Genomic DNA, 23,781 nt, shown 5'->3' on the forward strand with positions numbered 1-23,781 from the left:
TATATATATTCTGAATGTGAAAAGTCAAATTTGGTAGAAACAACTCGCATTTTTAACTTTTCAAACTCGCTTGTTCTAGAAAAATTCTGAGATTCTCAAAATTGCAGATTTATTTTCTAGTAATTTTTCAACTTTTGAAACTTAAATATAATTGTTTTTTTCAAGTTTTTTAACTGGAATTTACTCCTCGTTTTTTCTATTTACTTACCCTAATACGTAAAAAACAGACAATAGCGTTTTACTGCGAGAGATGCGAGAATAATGAGATTTACTAAATGAAAACAATATGTGGGATACGGTAGCTCGGATGGGTCAAGACAAGATTCCCTGTGGATATTTATCCATCTGAGCATTTATAACTTTATTTGAGCAAGCCTTTTCATGCGTTTTCAGAAACTGTATGTATGTTTGGTTGTTAGCAACAAGGCAGCTTAGAAATTGTAAATCACAGGGGGTTATAAATATAAATACCGATCAATCACTGCAAGCGCTCCTTAACAATCCGCCGGTGGAGGACTAGGACAGAAGTGCTGAAAAGACGGAGTGGGAGGAGTTTTTTTTTTGTTTTTGTTTTTTTTCAGGATCTGGTTTCAAATTATGTAGCATTATACACGACCACTTCTGTGCAGATAACTTTATTAAATAAATAGCATTGGATTCTGAAAGTAAATTCGTCCGACCATGGCAGTTGTATAAGATGCAGGGGATATATCAAAAAGAGATAATTGAGGTGAAAATGTATTTCACCTCAATCTAAATCTAAGATGGTCATATATAAAAACCTGTAACTATTAAATAAGCCCTATTAAAGGACATAAATACACTGATACTGAATAGTGTCTGGAAGTTGTCTTTCCTTCACACATTTAATCAAAAGTAAACTTTTTTTTAGTAAGTAAGGCAGTATAGTTCATAAGGGAAAGGCATATTTTTTTTCTGAATGGCTAAAACATAAATAAATCATGTAGTCTCTGCTACTCAATTAATGTATTGCTATAAAGATGCATAAATGATAAAACCAACAACAATAAGAATATATGGTATGTAATTCATCATAACATTCTGATTAACTGACTTTATTAATAACTTAATATAAATATGAAAGAAGATTCTCAGGCTAACCCCGCCCACCCGGTACACCGGCACAGAAATGGTGCGCATCCTTTGCAACGTACACCGTATTACGTTGACTAGCTAAACGCGTCACCTTCCCTGGTACTTCTGGCTTCCTAGAAGTACTGAACTACAGCTGGACATCAATGGATAGCATAATTTATGTCCAGATATTGTAGATTAGAGTCTGTCCTCTTCACGTGAAGCTTGAATCTTTGGTGTTTGGTGAGTTTCCGCGTCTGGTGTCGGCTGACCGCCACGCCTTTACTAACTCTGTTCATTGCTAGTCAGGACATTGTGGTTATTTCTTGTCTGAACTGAGGTCATTTTCTCCGGATTCAAATGCAAAGTGATTCTGATATGAAACACTGGACAAATTTAAAACTTTGTTGTGTGTTTGAGAATCTTGTTTGAGTCCCGATATAATTTCTATGCTTGCAGAGAGTAAACTTTTAAATATATTGGCTATATTTAGACCCTAATTAAATCGGTGCGCTTCATTTTATTTCGTTGTATTATTATTCTTTTTCTGACTTAATCATTTTATTGCTCAATACGTCAACCGTTTGTTCAGTCAGCAGAAATAATGCAGCTGAACTGGGATATGGAGGAGTGGCTGCAATCACCTTTGACCTCTTTAAACTCATTCGGTCACGAAACCTAATTAGATTGTTGGGATTTCTTGTTATCGACCAACACAAAGTAGTGGAAATTTGTGAGGAAGGAAAAACACTGAATGGTTTTCTAAATATTTATTTTACAAATCCAAAAAGAGTGACTTGGATTTTTGTTTTGCAGACTCACATTTAAGCTAGCTGCACGTCTCTTCATGAGAGCAAAATTATTGCCCCACTTTTATTGCTAAAGAGCTCAGTCTCAGTCAGATAATTTTTTTTATTTTATTTGTGAAATAAAGACGGTTGTATTTGTTTACCCCTAGCATTCATACAAAAGTTTATCAAAGTTCTTTTCTAGAAACTTAAAAGAACAGAGAGAAGACACCACATTAATCGAAAGAGACAAAAAAATAAAACCCTAAAAGATAATGCATACAAAACAAGAAAAATAAACATTCAAATTTAAGAAACTAAGGAAAAATATGGAATAAAGTTGCAGTGAACAATGTTTTCAGAAGCAATACTTTACATTGTGTTATGATGTTATTCACTCATCATTATTCACCTGGAGTGTTGCTTTAATTTTTCATGCAGGTTTGAGAAATCCTTTAATCTCCATGGCAACCATTCAGCTGTGTGAACCACCCAGGCTAAGTTTCCAAGCTTCTGAGCTTCTTCCTCACAAAGCAGCGAGTCTCCCACTCAGCTCCTTCAGACTAGCCAGCAGCAATTAGCAAAAACCTGTTGGAACTGCTGAGCTTGTTATAGGAGCGACTTCTCAGTGAAACGCTGGTAAAAACATGGCCAAAGGGTTAATGGAAAGCCAGGCTGTGATTTCTTCCTGAAAGTGGAGAGTCGGAGCAGGAGTTTTTAAAGAGACAGAGGCCCAATTTCAAGGCATTGAATAACAAAGTAAGATTAATTTTAAACCATATTAGTTACTTGATTGTGTTATAAATTCACGCTATTTTCCTGGAAAATACACAACACTGCCCCTTTAAGAAGGTTGTGGGTAGAATATGAAGACTGCAGAAGGAAGAGTTTAATTGATTGATGAAATGTAGTTATATTTGTTACGTTTGGATTGATATTGCATTGGGTGCTGATGTTCAGATTATCCCGCTCATTTTTGAAAACATTTTTTTCTGCAAAGAAGTTGGATAGATAGAGTGAAGTTCAGATGCTACAGTCACCAGAACGTTTATCAACCTGTTAACTGTGGCAAACAAGGTGCGAACATTGATTCTGCTGGTATTTGATGTGAAGTCATTGGAAAATGCACCGATGTTTGTAGAAGTAAGAGCATGTGAATGCTTTACTCTGTATGTTTCTCTGCAGAAATGAAGGCGCTGACCCTGCAGCAGGTGAATGCGGCTTCAGGAAGTCAGACCTCCAACTACTGCCCCCCTAGTTTGGAGAATAAAATTTTATCCCAGGTGTCAACGATGACATCCGGGTCGTCGCTGTTTCATCCTTCTTCCCTTCCGTCTCTTCAGCCAACCAGGCTGTCCTCCACCTCTTCCTCTTCTCTTCTGCTCTCCTCCTCTTCCTCCGTCAGTTCTCCTCTCCTCAGCACCCAGAACACACTCCTCTCCTCCGGGTCTCAGAGTCGTACCTCTTCCTTCACCTCCACTGTCGCCTCCAACGCTCTGGTTTCCTCACCGCTCACCGGGGATTCTCTGCTGAACCGCTTCGCTGATCCTCCTTCATTCCTGAAGCAAAATGGACAAAAGAAAAATAACGCAAAAGAAGAAGAGGAGGAAATATCTGAAGAGATGCAGTCGTCCTTTGAAGAATCAAGCGTGGTACAAAAACAAACTTTCTATATTTCTTACTTATGCTAACTGTACTATAAACAAACCTAATGATTTGTGTTTTAGTTCACTTACATTATTTATAATTTCAGAATTATGAAGGATAAAAATCTATATAATTTTTAAAAATTGTTCACATATATTTTCTTTAGTCTTTGGTAGAATTGTCTTTTGAACTGAATGACTTCACTGCAAAAAACACAAAATCTTACCAACTGTTTGGTATATTTTTTAGTGCAAACATCTGATCACTTGAAATAAGACAAAACTAATTTTAAGTAACTTTTCAGCAAGAAAAATAAGCTTGTTTTTAGTCAATAATTTCTTAATATTGATAGGAAAAGTGCTAGTGGTAGATTATTTCACTTATAACATAGTAAAAAAATTTTGTTTTTAGTTTAAATAATCTAAAAACAGATTATTTGATCTATACTTTAGATTAAATAATCTAAAACAGATTATATTATTTAATCTTATACTTTTTCCTTTGTCTTTAAATATTATAATTTAATTAACTTTAAACCAGTTTTTGAAGACATAGTAATCTTTGCAAAAACCTGTGGCTTTTTAGAAACTAATAAAAAAATCTCTTCATTCTAGCATTTATCAACTTGAACCAATCTCAATAATCCTAACTGACTTCAATCAGAAACAGTTTAGCCTGATTATAATCAGTGAGAAAAACTTGTTCTTTCTATAAAATGTTTGTAAATATCTTGTTTAACCGAAAATGTTCACTGAAGCTGCTCTGAATGCTTTGATGTCTTCAGTATGAACTGTGTTTCATCAGCAGCTGGATGAAGACATCATGTTGTTTGAGGAGCAAAACGATGAAGAGGACGCTGAGGTTGCCATGGAGATGCCAGTCGTAGAAATGGACATGATCAACCAGAAACCTGATGGCTCCGTCGCCGTCAGACAGGAAGAGTTTCCAGAACTGGACAGAGGAAATAAAAGCACTTTAGAAAGGCTGAAAGATAAAAAGGTTTTATTTTTAATCTATTGTAAGAACAAAAATGAAGTTGTCACCTTTGACCCCTGGGTGCTGATTTGTGTCTGTGTCGTTCAGTACCTCCTGCTGAACGCCGTCTGCTGCTCTCTGGTCAATAAGAGCAAACCTCCAGGCCAGCCGGACTGGAACTCGGAGGACAGCGTTTGGACCAAAATCACTCAGCTGGCCAAAGACGTTTCTGACCGAGACCCGGAGTTCCTGCTTAAGGTCAGTCTGTGTTCAGTTCGTTGACTTTATAACCCGTTAAAGGAGACATTTTGTGGATTTTTGAAGCGGTTAGGAAAGGTCTGTAGGCGATACAAAATATATTTAAAACATTTTTTTGCACAAAATCATTCTTGGATAATGGCATTTTAGTCTGCTCAGTTTTGCCTATTTTGAGCTTTGTTATGGCCTCTTGTCACTTTAAATCCAAATAAGCTGCACAACTCAACATTTACACCTGCATGTGAAAATGGCTGCAAACAAATGCTCAATTATACAACCGTACATCTTTGGAAAGCAGAAGTGGAGCCTCCTGCACAACCAACAAGAATAAAGCCAGCTGACCAAACGTACTGGGGCTCTGCCTGGGTTGCTAGGTAACGTGTTGGGATTTCTAGGTAACGTGCTCAGTGCCCATTGATTGTGACTCAACACATTTTTGAAACGGCTCATTTTCCATAACCAAAAATTATCGATGTATTGCTAAATAAAAAGCTGGGTGGTTTTTTTTGTTTTTGTTTTTAGAAATAGTTGAAATCCAAATGGAAGTATAAAAACATGCAAAATTAAAATTTTACATAATAGGTCTTCTTTAACATCAAAGGTTAACTTGATTTCCACAAAGTAATGATTGTAATGCCATTGTAAGGATTATAGGGTTTATGAGGCATGTCATCATATCAATATTTGCTCTTCATTTCCCATCCAGGTTGCTGTTTACACCAGACAAGAATTAAACATCAGGATCACCACAAACTTTTTAGTGGCTCTGGCCGCCAATCTGGCCCCCACCAAGCCGCACGTCCGCAGATATTTCTGCGCTGCCGTCCAGCTGCCCTCCGATTGGCTGGAAATAGTCAGAATCTATTCTACAGTAAGTTTGAGTCAACATCAGTTTCTCCATATAGCCTCCACTCCTTCATTTCTGTCTAAACAAACTGATTGCTTTCTTCCAGTGCTTCACCCAGTGCCTTCCGACGTGTCTGAAGAAAGGGATGGTCGACAAGTTTAAGCAGTTCAGCGAGTACCAGCTGGCCAAGTACAACACGCGCAAACACCGCTGCAAACACAGCCGGAAGAAACAGAAAGGAAAGGTAGGAAACTTACTTTAGTAAAATAAAAGGTAACCTATTATGCTTCCTTGAACAGGTTGAGATAGATGTATGGGGGTTACAAAAGATATTTATTGCATTTTTTACACAAAATCATTCTTAGATTATGAGATTTCAGTCTGGTCAGTCCTGCCTATTTTGAGTTTTAGGGACTCTGTCACTTTAAATCCAAATAAGCTACTGCTGGCTATGCCCCACAAATTCAGCTGAGGTTGCCAGGTAACGGGCTGGACCCTGCTGGGGTTGCTAGGTAACAGCACATTGCCTGTTGTGACTAAACAGGCAATTTCATTTTGAAATGGCTCACTTTCCAAATACCAAAAAACTTTAACTTATTGTTTAGTTTTGTTTTTCAAAGTTCTTGGACTGTTTTTAGAAGCAGTTCAGACCTAAATGGAGGTATAAAATGTGCAAAAATGTAAATGTTTCATAATAGGTCCCCTTTAATGAAGTCGACTTGTTTCTGTAATTCATCTCTGGACTTTCCTCCACTGGTTCAGCTCCCTGTTTTCAGTATTTTGTCTGATTTTTTTTTTTTTTTTTTTTCAGAAACCATCTAAATCAGACCTTGAACAATGGGCCAAATTTCTCAAATCTGATCCAGGAATTCTGAAGAAGTTTGTAAGTTACTACTTTGTTTATTTTTCACTTTAACTGCAGACTTTAATAATCTTCTGTTTTTCTGTCAAATCATAGGTGGAAAATAAAGTAAAATCTCTGCAGTCTGCCTGATTATTCTGAATTGCTGCAGTTCAACTGGTGTTTTTTTTTTTCTCAGTTCCAGTTGGAGGGCAGCAGAGAGGTGGTGGACAAAAAACAGAGCGAGTTCAGCATAAAGAAGCTGATCAAGAAGCTCCACATTAAAGAACCTGCTGAATTTGTTATGGCAATCCTGGGAAAAAAGTAAGACTCAGACATCCTGATGGTGGAGACCGACATCCAGAGGCTGTTGCATTGCTCAGTTGATTCAATTTTTTAGTAGATGTATGAGCCAGATAACTTCAAGTTTGCTCCGAAATCACAAAAAACCTTAGAGGTTCCTCTCAGACTCCAAGTTTGCATGTTTAAATTACTAATTATAAAATTAAGCAATGTTACTAGTTTGACTTGTCTAGAAGATATAAACGAGAAATCTTCTCTTTTAGAGAAAGAGGAAACTTAGTTTGCAGAGTTGCATCTGACATTTTACCAAGTGTGAAGCACGGTGGTGTAGGTGTGGTGATGTGGGCTTCCATAAGGTCCAGCTGGCTGACTGGCAGCTGAGGTTTTGCCCAAACTAGGTCATAATATGACAGAATAACTCAGAATAACAAAAATATAAGTAGAGCAATGGCCTAGTCAAAATCCAAACTGAAGAAAAAAGTTTTCATAAAGCAATTTTTCCCTTGACTTGGTTTTCATTACGCCTGTCATGATAACAACATTTAATATTGTTGTTTTTAGACCATTTTTAAGTAACACAATGGCATAATAATGCAAGAACATATCAAACTTTAAAATTTAATGAACTTTTAACACTGGAACTAGAATACATTTTAAATATCCAAAATAAATTAACGAAACAACAGAAACAACAAATGAAATAAATCATGAAATATCTGTGAACAAAATTTTTTTTAAAAAAAGGGCTAATTTAGACCAAAACTCCAGACATAAGAGTTTTATCATCTAGTTATTTTGCATTTACCTTTGTGGGAATTATTTTAGAACATTTTTCCAAACCCAACTTAAATGTTTAAACAACTCAATAAATCAAAACATAAACCGCTGCAAGTTGTGATATTTTTATTTATTTGCCCCTTTTTAAGGCGAAATGTTTAAAATGGTTTTTGAGATTAGCAGAAAACCGTTGTAAAGTCTCTGTGTCTGACTTTCTGCAGGTACCCCAGCGATGCGATGGCGTTCACCCGCAGTGGAATAAAAGGCGTGTGGGAGCCGGACAGAGCCGGGCAGCGCATGAAGCTCAAAGAGCCGCGGACGTGGGAACGGCTGATCAGTCTGGAGGGCAACAAGGCCGCCACCTGGCAGAAGCTCATAGGTCTGAAAGGAAAACTCAAACTCATCCATCGTTAGCGGCAACTAGCTTATCATAACAGGAGAAAAAATAACCTCTTTGTTTGCTCCAGATCTTTGAGATGAATCGGTTTTTATCGATTAATCGGTTTTTTGTGGGGTTTTGAGGATTTAAAATTTGGAAAATCCTGAATTTTTTTGGGGGGGTGTTTACATAATTAATGGTGATGTCAGCACGCCCGGTGGCGGCCATCTTGTTTGACAATGGTATTTTACAGCTTCTATTTATTTAGACTACTTTCACTTCAGGTCAACTCTACAACAAAATATTAGCCTCCAGGGGTTGCTGTGGTGGCGCAGGGGCAAAGCACAACCCACGCAATTGAGGCCATAATCCTCGTGACTGTGGTCGCAGGTTCGATTCCCTGCCTGGCGACATTTGCATGTGTTCCCCCTCCGTCATTACCCTTTTTCCTGTCGAACTATTTTCAAATAAAGATCCCTAGAGCCAACAAAACCTTTCAAATATATATATATTAGCCCCAGGCTACCTTCTTTTTATTCAATAGCAAAAATAAAGTTGTACGACAATAGCCAAAATAATACAAGAATAAGGTCGTGATATCACCACAAAAAAGTTTCTGATATTATGGGAATAAAGTAATGACTCCAATAGGGAAAATAACAGAAAATGAACACAAACTGACCTGGTTAAGTTTTTTTGTAGTTCCCATAAAATTACAACTTTATTCTGGTAATATTATGATTTTTTTCTTTGAGTTCACCTGAACTCAGAGTCCAGATAAGTAGAAGCTGCAAAACATAATTGAAAACAAGATGGCTGCCGTGGGCGGATTGACATCATGGAAACTATAAGGAGTACATTGGTTGGAGAAAAAAACAGATTTTTCAAAAGTCAAATCTTCAAAATCCGAAATATTTGATAAATCGTATTCGATAACTAACTGGACGCTTAGTTAGCGCCCAGTTAGCTGGGCGCTAACTAAGCGCCCAGCCCTGGAAGAAGGCCTTAAAAGTTTGTGGTAAATGTTTGTTTCTCCTGTTCAGACAGCGGATCTTTGCCGTTCATGGCCATGTTGAGAAACCTGAGGAACATGATCACTAAAGGAATCAGTGAGGCTCATCACAAAAAGATCCTCCGCAGGCTGACTAATCAGGTGCGACACGCTCTGATGAGCCACAGATCTGTTGAATTAAAAACGCGTCTCTGATGTTAATATTTGGATGTTTCCACAGAAAGCAGTCATTCAGAGCCGCCAGTTTCCTTTCAGATTCCTCGCTGCTTACAAAGTTATCTTGGAGCTTCGCGCTTTAGGTAAGACGCACCACAAATAACAAAGATTTAAAATTGCTAAATGCAGAAAATGTCCCATTTTGATTTGTTTAAAACTCCGCCTGGCCAAAAAAAAGTTACCACCTCAGTTTAACAAAGCAGATTGATTAGGCCTGCAACAATTAATCAATTATTAATTGTGACTAATCAATTATTAAAATAACTGTCATCTGATTTAGTTATTGATTAATCATTTACTGGAGTATACACAGCCTAAAAAAGGCCACTTGCTAAAAGAACAGCACAAAAAAATATCAATATGTTCTGCATTTAAGATGAAAAAACTTCTCTGCCTACAAATATGTGGCATTTTTAGATCACCTGGTTCAAACACTGTAAAAAACAGAAAATATATTTAAGAACCTTTTGCTTTCCAGTTATTAATCCAAAAAATAATCTGTAGATTAGTAGAGTGATTTTTGTTTTAGCTGCAGATGCGTTCTTTGCTACAGACGATACACTAAAGAAATGCTATGCTATAGCATTTCAGGCACTAACAGTTTTATTTTTTAATTGAATTATTTGCTTGTTTGCATTATTTTGTAAAAAAAAAAAAGAGCCTCAAGTGGTTAAATCAATTATCTCCAGAATGTGCCAATTTTATCCAGTTAATCATCAGAACCTTTAAATTAAATGCATCCATTTCTCACAAAGTTTTTATTTTAACTTCAGTTTTTAAAAGACTATAGTAGTTTATGGTTTGCACATAAAGCCCCACCAGTTTATTGTGGCGTTTAGTTTTTTACATTTTCCTCATGAATTTGGTTTAGATGTAGAACATATGCAACATTAAAGGTTGAAAAGTTTGTAAAAATACGTCTTTCTCCGTTTAGCCTCTGCCTCCCAGAAAGCGATCCCACCTGCCAAAGAAATCCTGTTGAGCATCCTGAAGAAAGTTCCCAAGAGTCCGCGCTCCCGCCATGATTGGGAGAAGTGTAAGAAGGGGAGGATGAAGCTGACGCTCGGCGTGCCGTTCATCTATCGCCTGTACAAGAACAAGAAGGCCCAGCTTCTAAAAGCCAAGTGAGATTAGATTAAAACTGTAAAAATGTGACATTAATGACGTTGGTGATGAAACGATTAATCGTGATTAATTGGATATAGTGTGATTAACTGTACTGTTAACTGATTAGTGCAAAAATCTTATCTAATTTAGTAATCTATTAATCGTTAATTGAAGTATAGACTCGACTCAAGTCATCACAAAAGGTCATTTGATGAAAGTGCAACAGACTCAGAGCAGTAATTAAGCCAAAGCTGTTATAAAAAACAAACGTTTTGTTTTCTACATAGTAATAAAAACACATTTGTAAATATGTTTACCCAGAATTCACAAGTAGCAAAGTTTTTGTTGTTCAAAGTATTTCTGCAGATGTATCTTTTGCTACAAATAATACAGTGTACACATATGCTGTTATTGCATTTTAGGCAATAAGATGTTTATTTCCTTCTTTAAAAAAGGAATTAAAATGTTTTAATGTATTTTTAATATTGCATAAAGGACGAATCTGCAGAATATGTCGAATTTTAACCAAATCAATTGTTAGAATAATCAATTACTACAATAATAATTAGATCCAGTCCTAAATCTGCTTTTCAAATATTACATTCGTGTTAAAAATGAACATTGAAACAGTGTTATCTTTTGATGTGTGTTTTAAAGTCAAAGGCTTTATAGCGTCGACCTGTTGGACCGCTACCGCAAAGCTCTGGAGACGGCCGTCCAGATCTCCTGCAACTACAACGTGCCGCCACTACCCGGCAACACCGTCCTCTTCGTTGCCACCCATTTGTGGAACGATGAGTCCTGGAGCAGGAAGCAGGACTTCTGCATCCCGCCGGACCCGGAGGAACTGGACAAGGTGAAGGAGGAGGAAGAAGAAGAAGAAGAAGAAAAAGATGATGATGATGACAGGAAGAAGCGTAGGAGAAAAGAGGAAGAGCACGACCCTCTCACTCCAACTGTGAGTGACTTTTGGTTTTGCAATAACCTGATTTAGGATGGAAATTTATAAGAATTTATTAATACCGATTCCATTATTAATTTCACTTATCGATTCCATTTTCGATTCTCATCGAATTAGGAAACTCTTTAATTCAAAATATTTACCATGCTATATTCCATTAAAACACATTTAGAACTTGCTAAACAATAAGTGCTCTTTTAAATGAACATTTTAACATGAAATGCGAATTAATAAATGAGCCTCGTCTGAAAACATCCTCTAATTTATTGAATTCGACTGTAAATGTTATTGTGAGAGGGAGATTATTCATTCAGTATGGAGTTAACATTAATACAATAACCAGGATGCGGAGACTGTTTTCGAAACTCCGCCCCCTTGAGTCACCGCCGTTGCTAAGCAACATATCAAACACTTTACGTTCGTACAAATCGGTTTCAGGCTGTTTGGCCAACTTTTTGAGCATGTTGGAGGCATTTCCTCTTTTTATTGTGATTAAAGTGCTGAACATGTTGCAACCGGACCTTTTATTGTTTTTTTTTTGTATGTGAAATATAAACATATTTGGGAGCGCTTCCGCCGCGACGCCATCTTGGATATTTTCTAAAGAGAAATACCGAGCGTGTACGATACGTTACGATGTTACCAACAAGCCGAATCGTTTTAGTGAAGCAGCTTCACAATTCAGTGTAACTCAATGACTGAGAATATGTTCTGTGGTGGAGAAAAGCTCCCAGTAAGGTTCTGTTCGTGTCCGTGAACTCCTGCAGATGATGGAGGTATCAGCTCTGCTCGCTCTGATGATCAAGAACAGATCGGAAAACTGCCGGCTCTTCAGGACCTGTAACAACGACTGCAACGAAGTGGAGCTGCGATCCGACGTCCTGCTGGAAAACACCCGACGTTTGGCCAAAGAAATGGAGGTCAGGATGTTTGGTGCTTCTGTGCATCATGAAATCTGAGGTGTAGCATTAAAAAAAACTGACATGGAGAGAAGATTCCAGTTGACGAATTGGAGAATCGTATTAATAGTGATTATTCTCTTATTGAAATAATTACCTACTCTGGTATTAGATTAGCTGTTAATTTGAGTATACACACTGAGAAAGAACAATATAATTATTGCAGTGATTAATACAGTGGTTCTTAACCTGGGTTCGATTGAACCCCAGGGGTTCGATGAGTCGGTCTCAGGGGTTCGGCGGAGGTAAAGACACACTTGTGTAAAGTCGTGATGACGCCCCGCTTTGCCATCACTTGCTGCAGAGGATCACGTTACATTGCTGAGCCAATCAGAGCTGCGGAGGAGCACTGATTGAAGGAGTTCTACTCTCAGCATGGATTTGAGCTTGTGTCTAATCTTTTCGGGGTTGCTACTGCCTCTAGTGGCGTGGGGGTGGTAACACAGCTAATATAATTACATTTCTAAATCAGAATACCGCAAAGTATTTTGTGTGTCGGGAGGTGGGGGGGATAAGAAGGGTTCGGTGACTGCGCATATGAAACTGTGGGGTAAATATGAAACGATTGTTTCAGAAGAAATAACTGTAAATTATGATAAAGCATTCAGTAAAGAAATGCTGTTGTTTTATTTTTGGCAGCAAAATGTCTTTGCTAAAATTATTGTTACTTCCAGCCCTGCAGATAATTGAAAACTGAAGGTACTTTTATACCAACAGTCATTAAATCCATGAGTTTGGTGACAGATAATCCATCAATTGCACAGAAGTCTTGTTGCGATGTTGGAGGTAACGATGTTGTATGGACTCTCCTTTTGCAGGAATCGACCAATCACCGAGGAGACAGTCCTTTGTACCAGCTGTTAACCGAGAAAAACAAGGTATGTGCTTTTCGAAGTTAAGAACAGAAGAAAATAACACAGAATACAAAACTAAAAAAAAGTTGTAAAAGGAACCACATGTTTTTAATGGTCCTTTACACAGATTGTTTGATGATTTAGATTACAGTTGAAATGTTTTTGGTCATGATTTAAAGGGAACCTATTATGCAAAATTCACATTTTGCACATTTTTATATTTCCATTTGGGTTTTCCACTGTTTCTAGAAACAAACGACAAAAAAACACGCTGCTCTTTTTGACAGAAAGTTAATGTTGTTTTGTGTGTGAAAAATGTGCCGTTGTAAAAACCACCAGAGTGTAATGTCACAAATCAGCAGGCGCTGCCCCGTTACCTAGCAACCTAGCTTAGGTTACATGTTACCTAGCAACCTAAGCACATTTGGTCAGCTGGTTATATCGATGTATTTGGCTGCTGGAAAAAGACAAGTGTTTTGTTGTTACCATCCAAAAACAACTTGCTGCATTCTTGCTGGTTGTGCAGGAGGCTCCACTTCTGCTTTTCATAGATTTATGGATGCGCATCTGTCTGCAGCCATTTTCACTTGCAAGTGTAAACATTGTTTTGGGGTGGCGTGGCCATTAGGAGCTTATTTTTTATTTATTGACAAGATGCCCTTAAACAGCTCTTTTAGTCTGAAAGGACAAAAATCTCTTAATATAAGGATGATTTTCTGCAAAATATACAATAAAAATGTTTAATATAACCCGTAGACCTATCCTAACCTGTTCGATGAACATAATGGATCACCTTTAATGAAATCAACAGACACCAGTAGCTTTTCTGAAATACTTATACATGCAAAAATGTCATTAAAAATCACAGCTTCTGTTTGGTGCCAGTTTGTCTGCAGTTCTAGCCTGATGCATAATTTAGACAGCAGCTTCAGGTCTGACTGTGTTTGTAGCCGGTATTTCATTCTGAATAAAGTCAGAGCTAAATACTCCTTTTTCTCAGGTGGATAACATCATCACAATCGCACACAGTTGGCTGGATAATGAACTTGTTTGGGCTATCAAGAACTACAAAACCAAGAACAAAAAAGCTCTCAGTGTCAATATCTTCATATCTGACAGGTATTGTTGTTTTCATAAATTCTGCATTGATTTCCGTTTCTGAAGCCGTGTGGGTTCCAACTCATCCTGTACTGTTGTGTGCAGCCATGTTGGACTCTCAGAGGAACCTGATGACAGGAACCATGTGGTGCTGAGGGGCTTCAGTGAGCAAATCTTGAGGTAAAAATGGAGAAAAGTTTAGATCCAAATGAGGCAAATATAAAAACCTTGTTACATCCACTTTCACCCAAGAATATATTCCACAGTTTTTTATTACAACAAAAAGTTAAATTGTGTTCTCATCTCCGCAAATGAGCTAATAGGTTATTGTTAGCTTAGCACGTTTGCTAACTTTGAAAGCATTAGCACTTAGCTTTGCCTTAAATTATTTGGCAGATACATTCTTAAGCACTAATTTACTTACCTGGCTTTTTTGTAAACTTTCAATTGAATAAGGTTTGACAGATACGTGTTGATGTTTTTGTTTTGACTGTTCAGATTTCTTCAAGTAGATAGACGTTTATGTTCACGCTCTTATTTTGAAGTAGAGTAACTGTCTATGCAGCAGTTATGTTTCCTCTCCTAATCCTTTCTTTTTCTTTTATCTCAATATCTTTATTTCAAACAAGAAACAAACACTGTATGCAGAGAAGAAGATGTAAACATAAATACAACATCTGAGGGCATTATAGAACATGTAATCTCCTTGCTGAAGCGCAAATATTAGTTGCGCTTCAGTGTAACTAATATTTATAATTAGTGCTTTTGGGTTAATTCTATTAAACACTTGAAGGTTGCTAACCAAAGTAAACTTTCTTTAAATTACCAGATTCGTGGCAGAGCGAGGATCTTCCAGGCTGCTGGATCACATTGAGCATTTAGACAAACTGTACAACATCCCGCCACCAGATGGAGCCAAAGGACCACAGACTTCAAACGTTGTTTCAGTGCCAGCCGCCCCGAAGCTGAGGTAAAGTTTCTCGACTGATTTGGTGGTTAAATTTGATGTTGACTTGACTTTTAATTGTTCCTGCTGCTCCTAGATGGAGAGGGGTCCGGGTGTTCATCTCCTCCACCTTCAGAGATATGCACGCCGAACGGGACGTCCTGGTGCGTAGCGTCTTTCCCGAGCTCCGCCGCCGCGCCGCCGCCCACTGCCTCCACCTGCAGGAGGTGGAGCTTCGCTGGGGCGTGACGGAGGAGGAGTCGGAGCGGGCCGCAGCTCTGTGTCTGTCGGAGGTGTGCCGCAGCCAGATGCTGGTGGCGATCCTGGGGGAGAGGTACGGCCAGGTTCCCCCCAGACCCGACCTTCCAGACTTGCCGCAGTACAGCTGGGTACGACCTGTCATAAACGCGTTGCATGTTATTGATCACATCCGGAAGGTAAAAAGTCAGTTCTTTTACTTGCCATTCATAGCCGCACTGCTGCAGTGGAACAATCCAGTTAACTAAATGAAACCTGGAGATGTTGGTGTAAGTAATTTAGTGCAGTGCGCCATAGAAAAAGGAAAATAATGCAGAAACATAGTTGAAGAAAAACGCAGAACCATTCGTGTTCTTCTTTTTCCTCGCTCTTTGTGTCAACTACACTAACACACAGACCTGTTGCCATAGAAACTGACTGAAATATTTCCCGCACAAAGAGCAGAACATTCAGTTTTACTTTTTCAGACTTGACGTTTATTTTGCGATTATTAAGTGATCGTCTGAACACAGTGGTGGACGATTACCTAATTTAAATATCTGATCTACTAATGAGTTGTCAGAGTTGGTATGTGGGTCAACCTTTCTTTTTAACTGAACCAAAACACAACAAATTCTGCAGCACATCTACATGTTAAGGTTGTCAAAGTCAAGTTAGCATAATGCTCCCCCGCTTTTTTGTAATTACAACTTTTTCCTGACCTTGTTATTTTATTTAGTTGTCATAATGTTGGCAAGGGGTAGAAAAGCGCTGCGTCCCTTCTTTTTAAACATCTGCTGTAGTCATCGTCAGCTAGCAGCTCTTGCGTACATGACGTCACATTGCAACTTGTCCATAGTTTGGATTTTCATCTAAAGCAGATAAATAACAATCTTTTTAAAATGCAGCTGGCTTCTGCTCCAGCCGGTCTCTCCATCACAGAGATGGAGATTCGTCAGTTCCAGGCTCTTTTCCCCGGCGCCGCTCAGCAGCGGATGTTCTGCTACTTCAGAGATCCAAGCATCATCAAGTAAGCAGAAAACATCAGTCGTTCAGCCATGTTGGTTTCACTTTTAACCGTTCTTCGTTCCCGTCCAGATCAGTTCCGGTGGCTTGGAGATCCGATTTTGCTGCCGAATCAAAAGATGCTGACGCAAAACTTTCTTCTCTGAAGAGAAGACTCCTGGATGATGGAGTTAAAGTCACTGAAAAGTGAGTAAAAACATGTAGGTGAATTCAGTGAATGACATAAAGCATATTTTAAAGAGGGACAGGTGGGAAAAACGAATCGAACTAAAATGTTTGTTTTAAACTGTTATTTTTATAGAAACTACAGACGATCTTAAAGAGCCGAATCATTTGATGCTGGACGAATTCCTTGTGACATTTTATGTATGAATAGTTTTTTAGTTAAAAGTACTGAACATTCATATAACACAAAGTTGTGTTAAGAATTTGAAGTAGTTTTATTCAGAAGACGGTTAATAATTTAAAACTTGAGACAAAAATCATCACACCCATCAAGATGATGAGTGTTTGTTGTTAAAATGGTTAACAAATAAATTTTCTAACTTAATTTTAAACTCTTACTGTGTCTCATAGTTACCCATGTATGTGGGGCGGCGTTGTGGAGGGGAAGCCATACGTGAAAAAGCTGGAGGACTTTGGGAAAGCTGTGCTGGAAGATCTGTGGTTGGCTGTTCAGAAGCTGTTTGTTGAGGTAAATTAATAAAATGTCCACTTTCCAGTTTCCTTCAATGAACCTTTGAGCAAGGCATTCGTCTAACGATGTTAGTGCATGATTGTAAATGTGGCTCTACTGTAAAACTGCAGCCTAGTTGCTATCGGTATATTTCACTGATTTTAATGTATGGTTGCACAGCTTCCAGAAAGCATCTACGCAATACAATATTTGACTTCCCCCAACACATAGCTCTAATTTTTAGACACAGTCTTTTCTACTTGCACACTCTTTCCATATTTAGGCATGTCATGTTCATACCTTGCATTTAGAGGTGGCCATTTATCGAATCGTTTATCAGTTATTGTGAGAAATCTCTTTTCATGATGAGAATTTAGATTCTTATATTTCAGTTAATGGTAAATAAAAAAACTAAACTGATAGTGTTATCAGAAATTGTATTTTTACCATTTTCTCTATTTGTTCCAAAATATGATAAAATGCAGTGACTTTGTACAGTTTAGTGATATAAATCACACTAATTTAAGTAACTACACTGTATAAGCACAAAATACTACCAAGTATTTTGTCTAATTTCTAGTGCAAATGTCTTAGTACACTTGAAATAAGACAAAACTGACTTACAGGTAACTTTTCACCTTGTTTTAAGTCAATAATATTGATGAAAAATTACTAGTTCCACTGGAAGATTATTTTACTTATGGGAAGATATTTTTCTCATAAAGGTTTAAAAGTCTGCTAATTTAAAAATTATTTTTAAGGTCTTATATCTTGCCGCAAAGTTACTTTTGAGTTTGTGTTGCTGTATTTCAAGTGTATTAAGATGTTTGCTCTAGAAACTAGACAAAAATGCCACACTGTATTTTCTGCAGGAGGATGTGGAGGCAGATTCTGCTTTGGAGGTTTGTGAGCAGGAGGTCCACCAGGGGGCGCTGCAGAGGCAGTTCTTCGGCAGGACAAAGCTGCTGTCAAATGCTGGGGAGACAGTGGAGCGGGTCCAAAACAAGGGAGGAATGGTGGTGATAGAAGGAGGACCTGGAGAGGGGAAAACTGTCTTCATGGTAAATTTACATCCACAGGTGGTTTGAATCCAGATTAAGTTAAGAGAACTGGGGCAGAATTACAAACAGCTTATGAAGACATGGTGATGACGATAAAATATAAATATTTGTGTATCCGTATAAGGCTTTAAAGGCTACTCGAGTCGCATTTTCTGTCCTTGGTAATTTCCTGTCTGATTAAATAAAGTCCATGGCTGGATGGATGGATAGTTAGAGGCACAAAATAAGGGAAATCTTACAGGTGACCAATTATACTTCAACAGTTTATGAGCTGTACAGAACATGTTCGTTACATTTTCTGCCTCCAGCACAACAAACAAGAATGCAGCAAGTTGTTTCTAAATCATAAGTAAACAACAAAACCAGCTGACCAAGCATGCTGGAATTTCATTGTGGTTGCTAGGTAACGGGTGGAATTCCACTGCGGTTGCTAGGTAATGGCGCAATGACCATTCAATATGACTCAACAATCAGGAGGTTATTGAAACGGCATATTTTCCACGCACAAAAAGCATCAACTTATTGTCAAAAAAAATTCTAGGTGTTTTCTATTTACTTATTCATTTATTTCTAAAGCAGTTCAGACTCAAACGGAAGTACAAAAACGTGCAAAATGTGACACATTTTACAGTAAAATGATTCTGTATTTCTCTTGTTTGAAATAATTTATTCTACGATTCATCTTCTTCTTAGACATTGAGCCAAAGTGTAAACTTGAAGCCAAATAGATCACGAGAAAAGATCTTTTTCAGTAAAATTATTTGTTTCAAGGGGAAATGTATCACATTTGTTTGTCTTTATCACTGTTCAGCCAAATATCTCTGCATTTATTCCCTCCTGTCAGGCTGCCCTAGCAGATTCCCTCCGAACTGGACTGACATCCAAAACGAACCTCCGCTGCGACGTCATCTCTTACTCCACATCTGCCAGCCAGTCGGCACGCTCCGTGGAAAACCTCCTTCGATGCCTTGCTCAGTGGCTCAGAAACGATAAACACTCAGAGGAGGAATCGCCTCTTCCTCACCTGTACAAGTAAGAAACTCCTACATGGAGAGTTTATCCACCAGCTGTTCTTTCCAGCTGTTTTAACCTTTTATTTTTGGATTCATTAGGGACTTGCTGTCGGAGTTTCACTCCACTCTGAGTGAAAGGAAGAAGAAGAAACCTCTGGTGGTTCTGGTTGATGGAGTGGATCTGGTCCAGGATGGCAAAGGACAGTTTAGCTCTGACTGGATCCCACAGCTGCTTGCTCAAGTTGGTTCCAAGAGAATAGGGCAATAAATCAATAGCAATATAAATTGTTGTAGATACATGATCAATATCAATAGATAATACATCTGATAGAATATTCACTGAACTCTGATCCAGAACCGCACAGCATTCTGGGAGATTTATGCAGAGGAAAGACTTCAACTCACTGCTAACTTAGCATAGTTGGTGGAATCCACTAACTCTCTCACTCTTTGGTTACCTAGCAACTCTCCCACTCTTTGGTTACCTAGCAACAACTTGTTCAGTAACTGGCAGTTTAAGGTTTCACCTCTGTGCCTCATAACTGCTTAAAAATAAAAAGCAACTGTGGAGAGAAAACTTGATAAAACAGGAAAGATTATCCACCAGTTTGGTTGTATTTCAGATTTAAAAAAATAAATCAGTAATTATCGATACCTACTGAAATGAAACACTTGTATTGTGATAAGTTTTTCCGCCATATTGTCCAGCCCTACAAGAGAATTAAAACTGAGAGGAAAATTATTTAGTTTGACATTAAATGTATAAATATTTTGCTGTTTCCCATCAGGGTGTCTGCTTAGTGCTGAGCGTTGCGTCCAGTTCACCTCTGCTGCAAACTTTAGCCAAGAAAAAAGGAGCCGAGCTGTTTCCTCTGGGGCAGCTCAGCATGCCGGATAAGAGGGAGATTGTTCAGAAGGAGCTGGATGTTTTCGGGAAGAAGCTCAGTGACTCTGCATTTAACAACCAGGTTTTGATTTTACACTCTCCACCTCTTTCTGAATGTTACTGGAACTTATTTTTACTGAAAAACCGTGCTTTAAATTCAGCTTCAGATGTTGATAACAAAGAAAGGAGCTGTGAGTCCGCTCTACCTGCACCTGGCCTGTGAAGACCTGAAGAACTTTGCCTCCTTTGAAAAGGTAGAGACTTGTATTTAGGTTTATTTCTGAGCCTGAGGAGTTGATGGGAGTGAGAGCATGCTGTGCTGTTGTGTTTCAGCTGAAGGAAACTCTGCAGGGTTTGCCTCAGTCTCTGAGTCTGCTGGTCCAGTCCAGCATGGAGAGACTCTGCAACCAGTACAGAGACGTACCTGGACTCCGTCTGAGCCTCGCAGCTCTCACTGTCAGCAAAAACGGTAAAGTTCTGCAACATTACACCTAAACACAATAAATTAAAACGAGAGCAATAATTTTCAGTTGCATGCTTGTTCTTGTAATTTGTTTAATCTTTAAAGAGATGCAGCCTTAAAGTTCACCAGAGGTCACAGTCGATCGTTTTCCGATTCAGAACCATGACCTTTGACTTCAACTAACTGGCTTTCAGTTTCACAACCCACAACAATGCATTGTCTGTAAAGAATCCTGCAGCTGAAAATTATGAGGCATCTACCTCATAATTTGCACAAAAACTGAAATATTTCTTGCTTTTGTGCCATGAATGTGAAGTTCTATTCATCAATTATTTCACTGCAACGACATCTGACTGGGACCATTTCCAGACTTTTTCAGAAGTGTGAATCTTGACTTGAAGAAAGGATTAATTCTGGTCTGTTTGCGTTTTCCTCTTTATTCGCAGGTTTGAAGGAGAGAGACCTGTACTCTGTGCTGAACACGTGTAACAGCCTGTCTTCACCGGACGGCCAGGTCACATGGGAGGAAGTGCTGCAGCTCTCCAGGAAGCCTAAAGGACGGGTTCCCATGGCAACCTTCACCCGCATTGTGCAGAACTTACAAAGGTACAGCGCCATCTACTGTTATTAACGAGGAAATAAGCCTTAAAATGTAAACTTTAGTTACAGTAGAATAAAGTTTACTGAGTCCAACTCATCGATCTGCAACCTGCTGCTCCGGAGAAAAATGTGGCTGTTGGTGACTTTGACCAAAGAATATTAAAAAATATGAAAGTAAATAAAAATGTTTATTAGTTCTCATAGGTCACAAAGAATTAAACTAATAGTGCAGGAAATATTCCTACATTATATAATATTACATAAGTTTCAAACTTCTTTACTGTGTAAAAAAGTGAATGTCCTATTGACATTTCACATAGGAAAATGTGATAAATCTAAAAATTAATTTATGTTGACTAAAAAGCCTTAACAAATTTACTACAGGAGGTTTTATAAAAACAAATAATTTAGTTTTTATGGCTCTAAGGAAATTTCATTTCACTGAACTGAAAGTTAAATTTGTTCTTGGTGTTATAAAATAAATTAAAATAAAAACGTAAATTAAAAAAATATATATTTATTTTTCAAAATAATGGTTCCTAATTTTTAATTTTAGGTTAATTTGTTAATATAATCAGAACTTCTTGGATCTTTTAGTTAGTTATCCATAAGCTCCATTTGGCCTGGTGTATAAAAGCAATGTAACTATTCTGTATTTCATCTCCTTTTTTAAAATAGGAAAGACTGGAGAACATAAAATTCACATGAGATCAATCAGTTTTGATATTTATTGATCAGAGAATCTTCAAGAACATTTCTGACCTAAATATGCCCACATATGCAATCAGAGAATTAAAGACTTTTTAAATTGAAATTCTGGTATTTTCACATCTTAACCTTTTATCAAAATAAATTATTATTTAAATAGTCTTTGTGATAAATCCTTTACTAAATATTTATAGATTAATTTTTTTTAGAATGTATTAACATTTCGGATGCTATAAGGTTGAGTTTTTCTCTTCGTTTGGACCTTTCCCTGCAGCCTGACCGGTCCGTCTCATTGCCAAAACACCGACTACGTTTTTGCTCTAAGCAACCCGGAGGTGAAAAGAGGCTTTGAGGGATTTTTCCTCCCAACAGAAACTGAAAGATTCAGAGCTCACCTCATTCTGGCCGGTAAACCAAACACCATCATTCCTTAAATAAGCACACCAGCTATTTTTTAATTTTATTCTTTAATAAACTCTAATGTTTCTAATTGAACAGGTTATCTGTGGGCGACGGCTGACCCTGAGGGAAATGACACTTTCCTTCACTCTCAGGCTGATGCACTCATGCATCTGCCATCAAGCTTGGTTTGTTTATATTTATTTATATGCATATTTCATAACTCCTGCTCAAAGAAAAAGTATTTTAACTCCTTGTTGCCTTCGTTTGGACTTGTTTAGATTCAGATTGGACAGCAGAGGGCTCTTGATTTGCTTCTCTCCAATTATTATTTCCTGCATGCCAACGTGAGCCACGGCCTCCTTCACCACCTGCTGGAGACGTACGACTTGTATGGTGAGCATGAAGATAAAGATAAATGATCACTAAAGGGGACCTATTACGCAGAATTCGGTTTTTCAGTTTTTGTACTTCAATTGGAGTTTCAGCTGACTCTAAAACAACCCAAACGCTTTATGTGTTCATTCACATCAGCACAGTTTAGTGCAGTTTAATCCAACTCTTGTTTGTTTTACTAAAACGTCTGGTTCGTTTCGGGAGGTGTGAATCTGTGATTAGACCAAAACGGCGAACTCTGATTTGCTTACAAGCCTCAGTCTCAGTTCGGTTGAAGTGAACTCTGGTGCAGTTTGAACCCATATGTGAACGCCAAGCGGACCGGAGACCGCTCCAAAAGCAGGAAGTGGACTACAGTGTAGGGAATTCTGGGTAAAACAACCTAAACCAATGTGAGAATCTGTTGCTAGAAGGAGAAATGGCTCATGATCTTTTACCAAAGACATAAGAGAAATCCTGCTGACGCTACTTCATTTGTTCACCTTTTGTGACAAAAGAAGTTGTGTTTTTCTGACGTTTTCATGTTGTTTCCTTCAGTGGTTCTTGGCTCAGCGCCTCCACAGGCAGGGAGGGGAACAGGTTTTATCAGTTAGTTTGGTTCGTTTGACACAGTGCAGTGTGAAAGCGAACTGCAGCTGAAAATGTAATAAGGGTTGCGACTTTGTTCAAGAATCTAACCGAGTCTGCAGAGCTATCAGGTGTGAAAACACCCAAAAAAATCAGACAGCCATGTTTTGGTATTAATGTTTTTTAGTGTCTGGAAAAAGAGCGGTTTCAAAAACCTTCAGAATGTAACGTCACAAATCAGCAGGTACAGTCTGTTACCAAACAACCCTGGCTGAGCTCCAGTTGGTTTTTTTGCTGTGTGCGCTGTACAATGGCTGCTGGAAAAGACAAATTGTTCGTTGTTGACTTGCCACCCAGAAACCATTTGCTGTTTTCTTTCTCGTTATGCGGGAGGCTCCAGTTCTGCTTTTCAAAGCTGTACACAGTTTTATAATTAATAATCTCTTTGCAGCCATTTTCACGGTTGAATGTAAATGTGTAAACTAACTTGTTCAAGGAAGCATAATGGGTCACCTTTAAGATTTATAAATGTGGTTTAAGAATCAGGTTTGTGGTCCTTTGGTTATTGATTGATAATTGGTCTTTTTCTCTGAAATGTTGCTTTCTCTTCAGATAAAAAGCCCAAAAATGCACCTCACTGTAAGTCTTTTAAGAAAAACTATTAAATATTTTGACGATGGGATATA

The 23,781-nt window shown here is 38.1% G+C and overlaps 1 protein-coding gene across 6 annotated transcripts in view; it reads left to right on the top strand.

The window, feature by feature from the left end:
* The first annotated feature begins 1,172 nt into the window (after positions 1–1,172).
* Positions 1,173–23,781, top strand: part of tep1 (telomerase-associated protein 1) — a 34,138-nt gene continuing 11,529 nt past the window's right edge. The window contains exons 1-34 of one of the 6 annotated variants that reach the window (XM_008434019.2): positions 1,174–1,338; positions 2,884–2,960; positions 3,069–3,535; positions 4,335–4,529; positions 4,614–4,763; positions 5,470–5,634; positions 5,717–5,854; positions 6,422–6,493; positions 6,651–6,775; positions 7,753–7,910; positions 8,954–9,063; positions 9,143–9,221; positions 10,073–10,262; positions 10,903–11,203; positions 11,974–12,126; positions 12,984–13,043; positions 14,020–14,138; positions 14,223–14,297; positions 14,947–15,087; positions 15,161–15,452; positions 16,209–16,330; positions 16,399–16,512; positions 16,903–17,020; positions 17,875–18,063; positions 18,908–19,095; positions 19,176–19,317; positions 19,865–20,044; positions 20,124–20,216; positions 20,296–20,431; positions 20,872–21,031; positions 22,008–22,141; positions 22,232–22,320; positions 22,414–22,528; positions 23,708–23,734. In XM_008434019.2, coding sequence (XP_008432241.1) covers positions 3,071–3,535; positions 4,335–4,529; positions 4,614–4,763; positions 5,470–5,634; positions 5,717–5,854; positions 6,422–6,493; positions 6,651–6,775; positions 7,753–7,910; positions 8,954–9,063; positions 9,143–9,221; positions 10,073–10,262; positions 10,903–11,203; positions 11,974–12,126; positions 12,984–13,043; positions 14,020–14,138; positions 14,223–14,297; positions 14,947–15,087; positions 15,161–15,452; positions 16,209–16,330; positions 16,399–16,512; positions 16,903–17,020; positions 17,875–18,063; positions 18,908–19,095; positions 19,176–19,317; positions 19,865–20,044; positions 20,124–20,216; positions 20,296–20,431; positions 20,872–21,031; positions 22,008–22,141; positions 22,232–22,320; positions 22,414–22,528; positions 23,708–23,734 — 4,795 coding nt within the window. In that variant the 5' untranslated portion in view covers positions 1,174–1,338; positions 2,884–2,960; positions 3,069–3,070. Of the gene's footprint in view, positions 1,339–2,625; positions 2,643–2,883; positions 2,961–3,068; positions 3,536–4,334; positions 4,530–4,613; positions 4,764–5,469; positions 5,635–5,716; positions 5,855–6,421; positions 6,494–6,650; positions 6,776–7,752; positions 7,911–8,953; positions 9,064–9,142; positions 9,222–10,072; positions 10,263–10,902; positions 11,204–11,973; positions 12,127–12,983; positions 13,044–14,019; positions 14,139–14,222; positions 14,298–14,946; positions 15,088–15,160; positions 15,453–16,208; positions 16,331–16,398; positions 16,513–16,902; positions 17,021–17,874; positions 18,064–18,907; positions 19,096–19,175; positions 19,318–19,864; positions 20,045–20,123; positions 20,217–20,295; positions 20,432–20,871; positions 21,032–22,007; positions 22,142–22,231; positions 22,321–22,413; positions 22,529–23,707; positions 23,735–23,781 lie in introns of those variants that run through there. The other 5 variants (XM_008434021.2, XM_017310211.1, XM_008434020.2 and 2 more) reach the window with 5 other exon arrangements.

The sequence above is a fragment of the Poecilia reticulata genome, linkage group LG17 (genome assembly GCF_000633615.1).
Source record: "Poecilia reticulata strain Guanapo linkage group LG17, Guppy_female_1.0+MT, whole genome shotgun sequence".
Classification (NCBI taxonomy): Eukaryota; Metazoa; Chordata; class Actinopteri; order Cyprinodontiformes; family Poeciliidae; genus Poecilia; species Poecilia reticulata.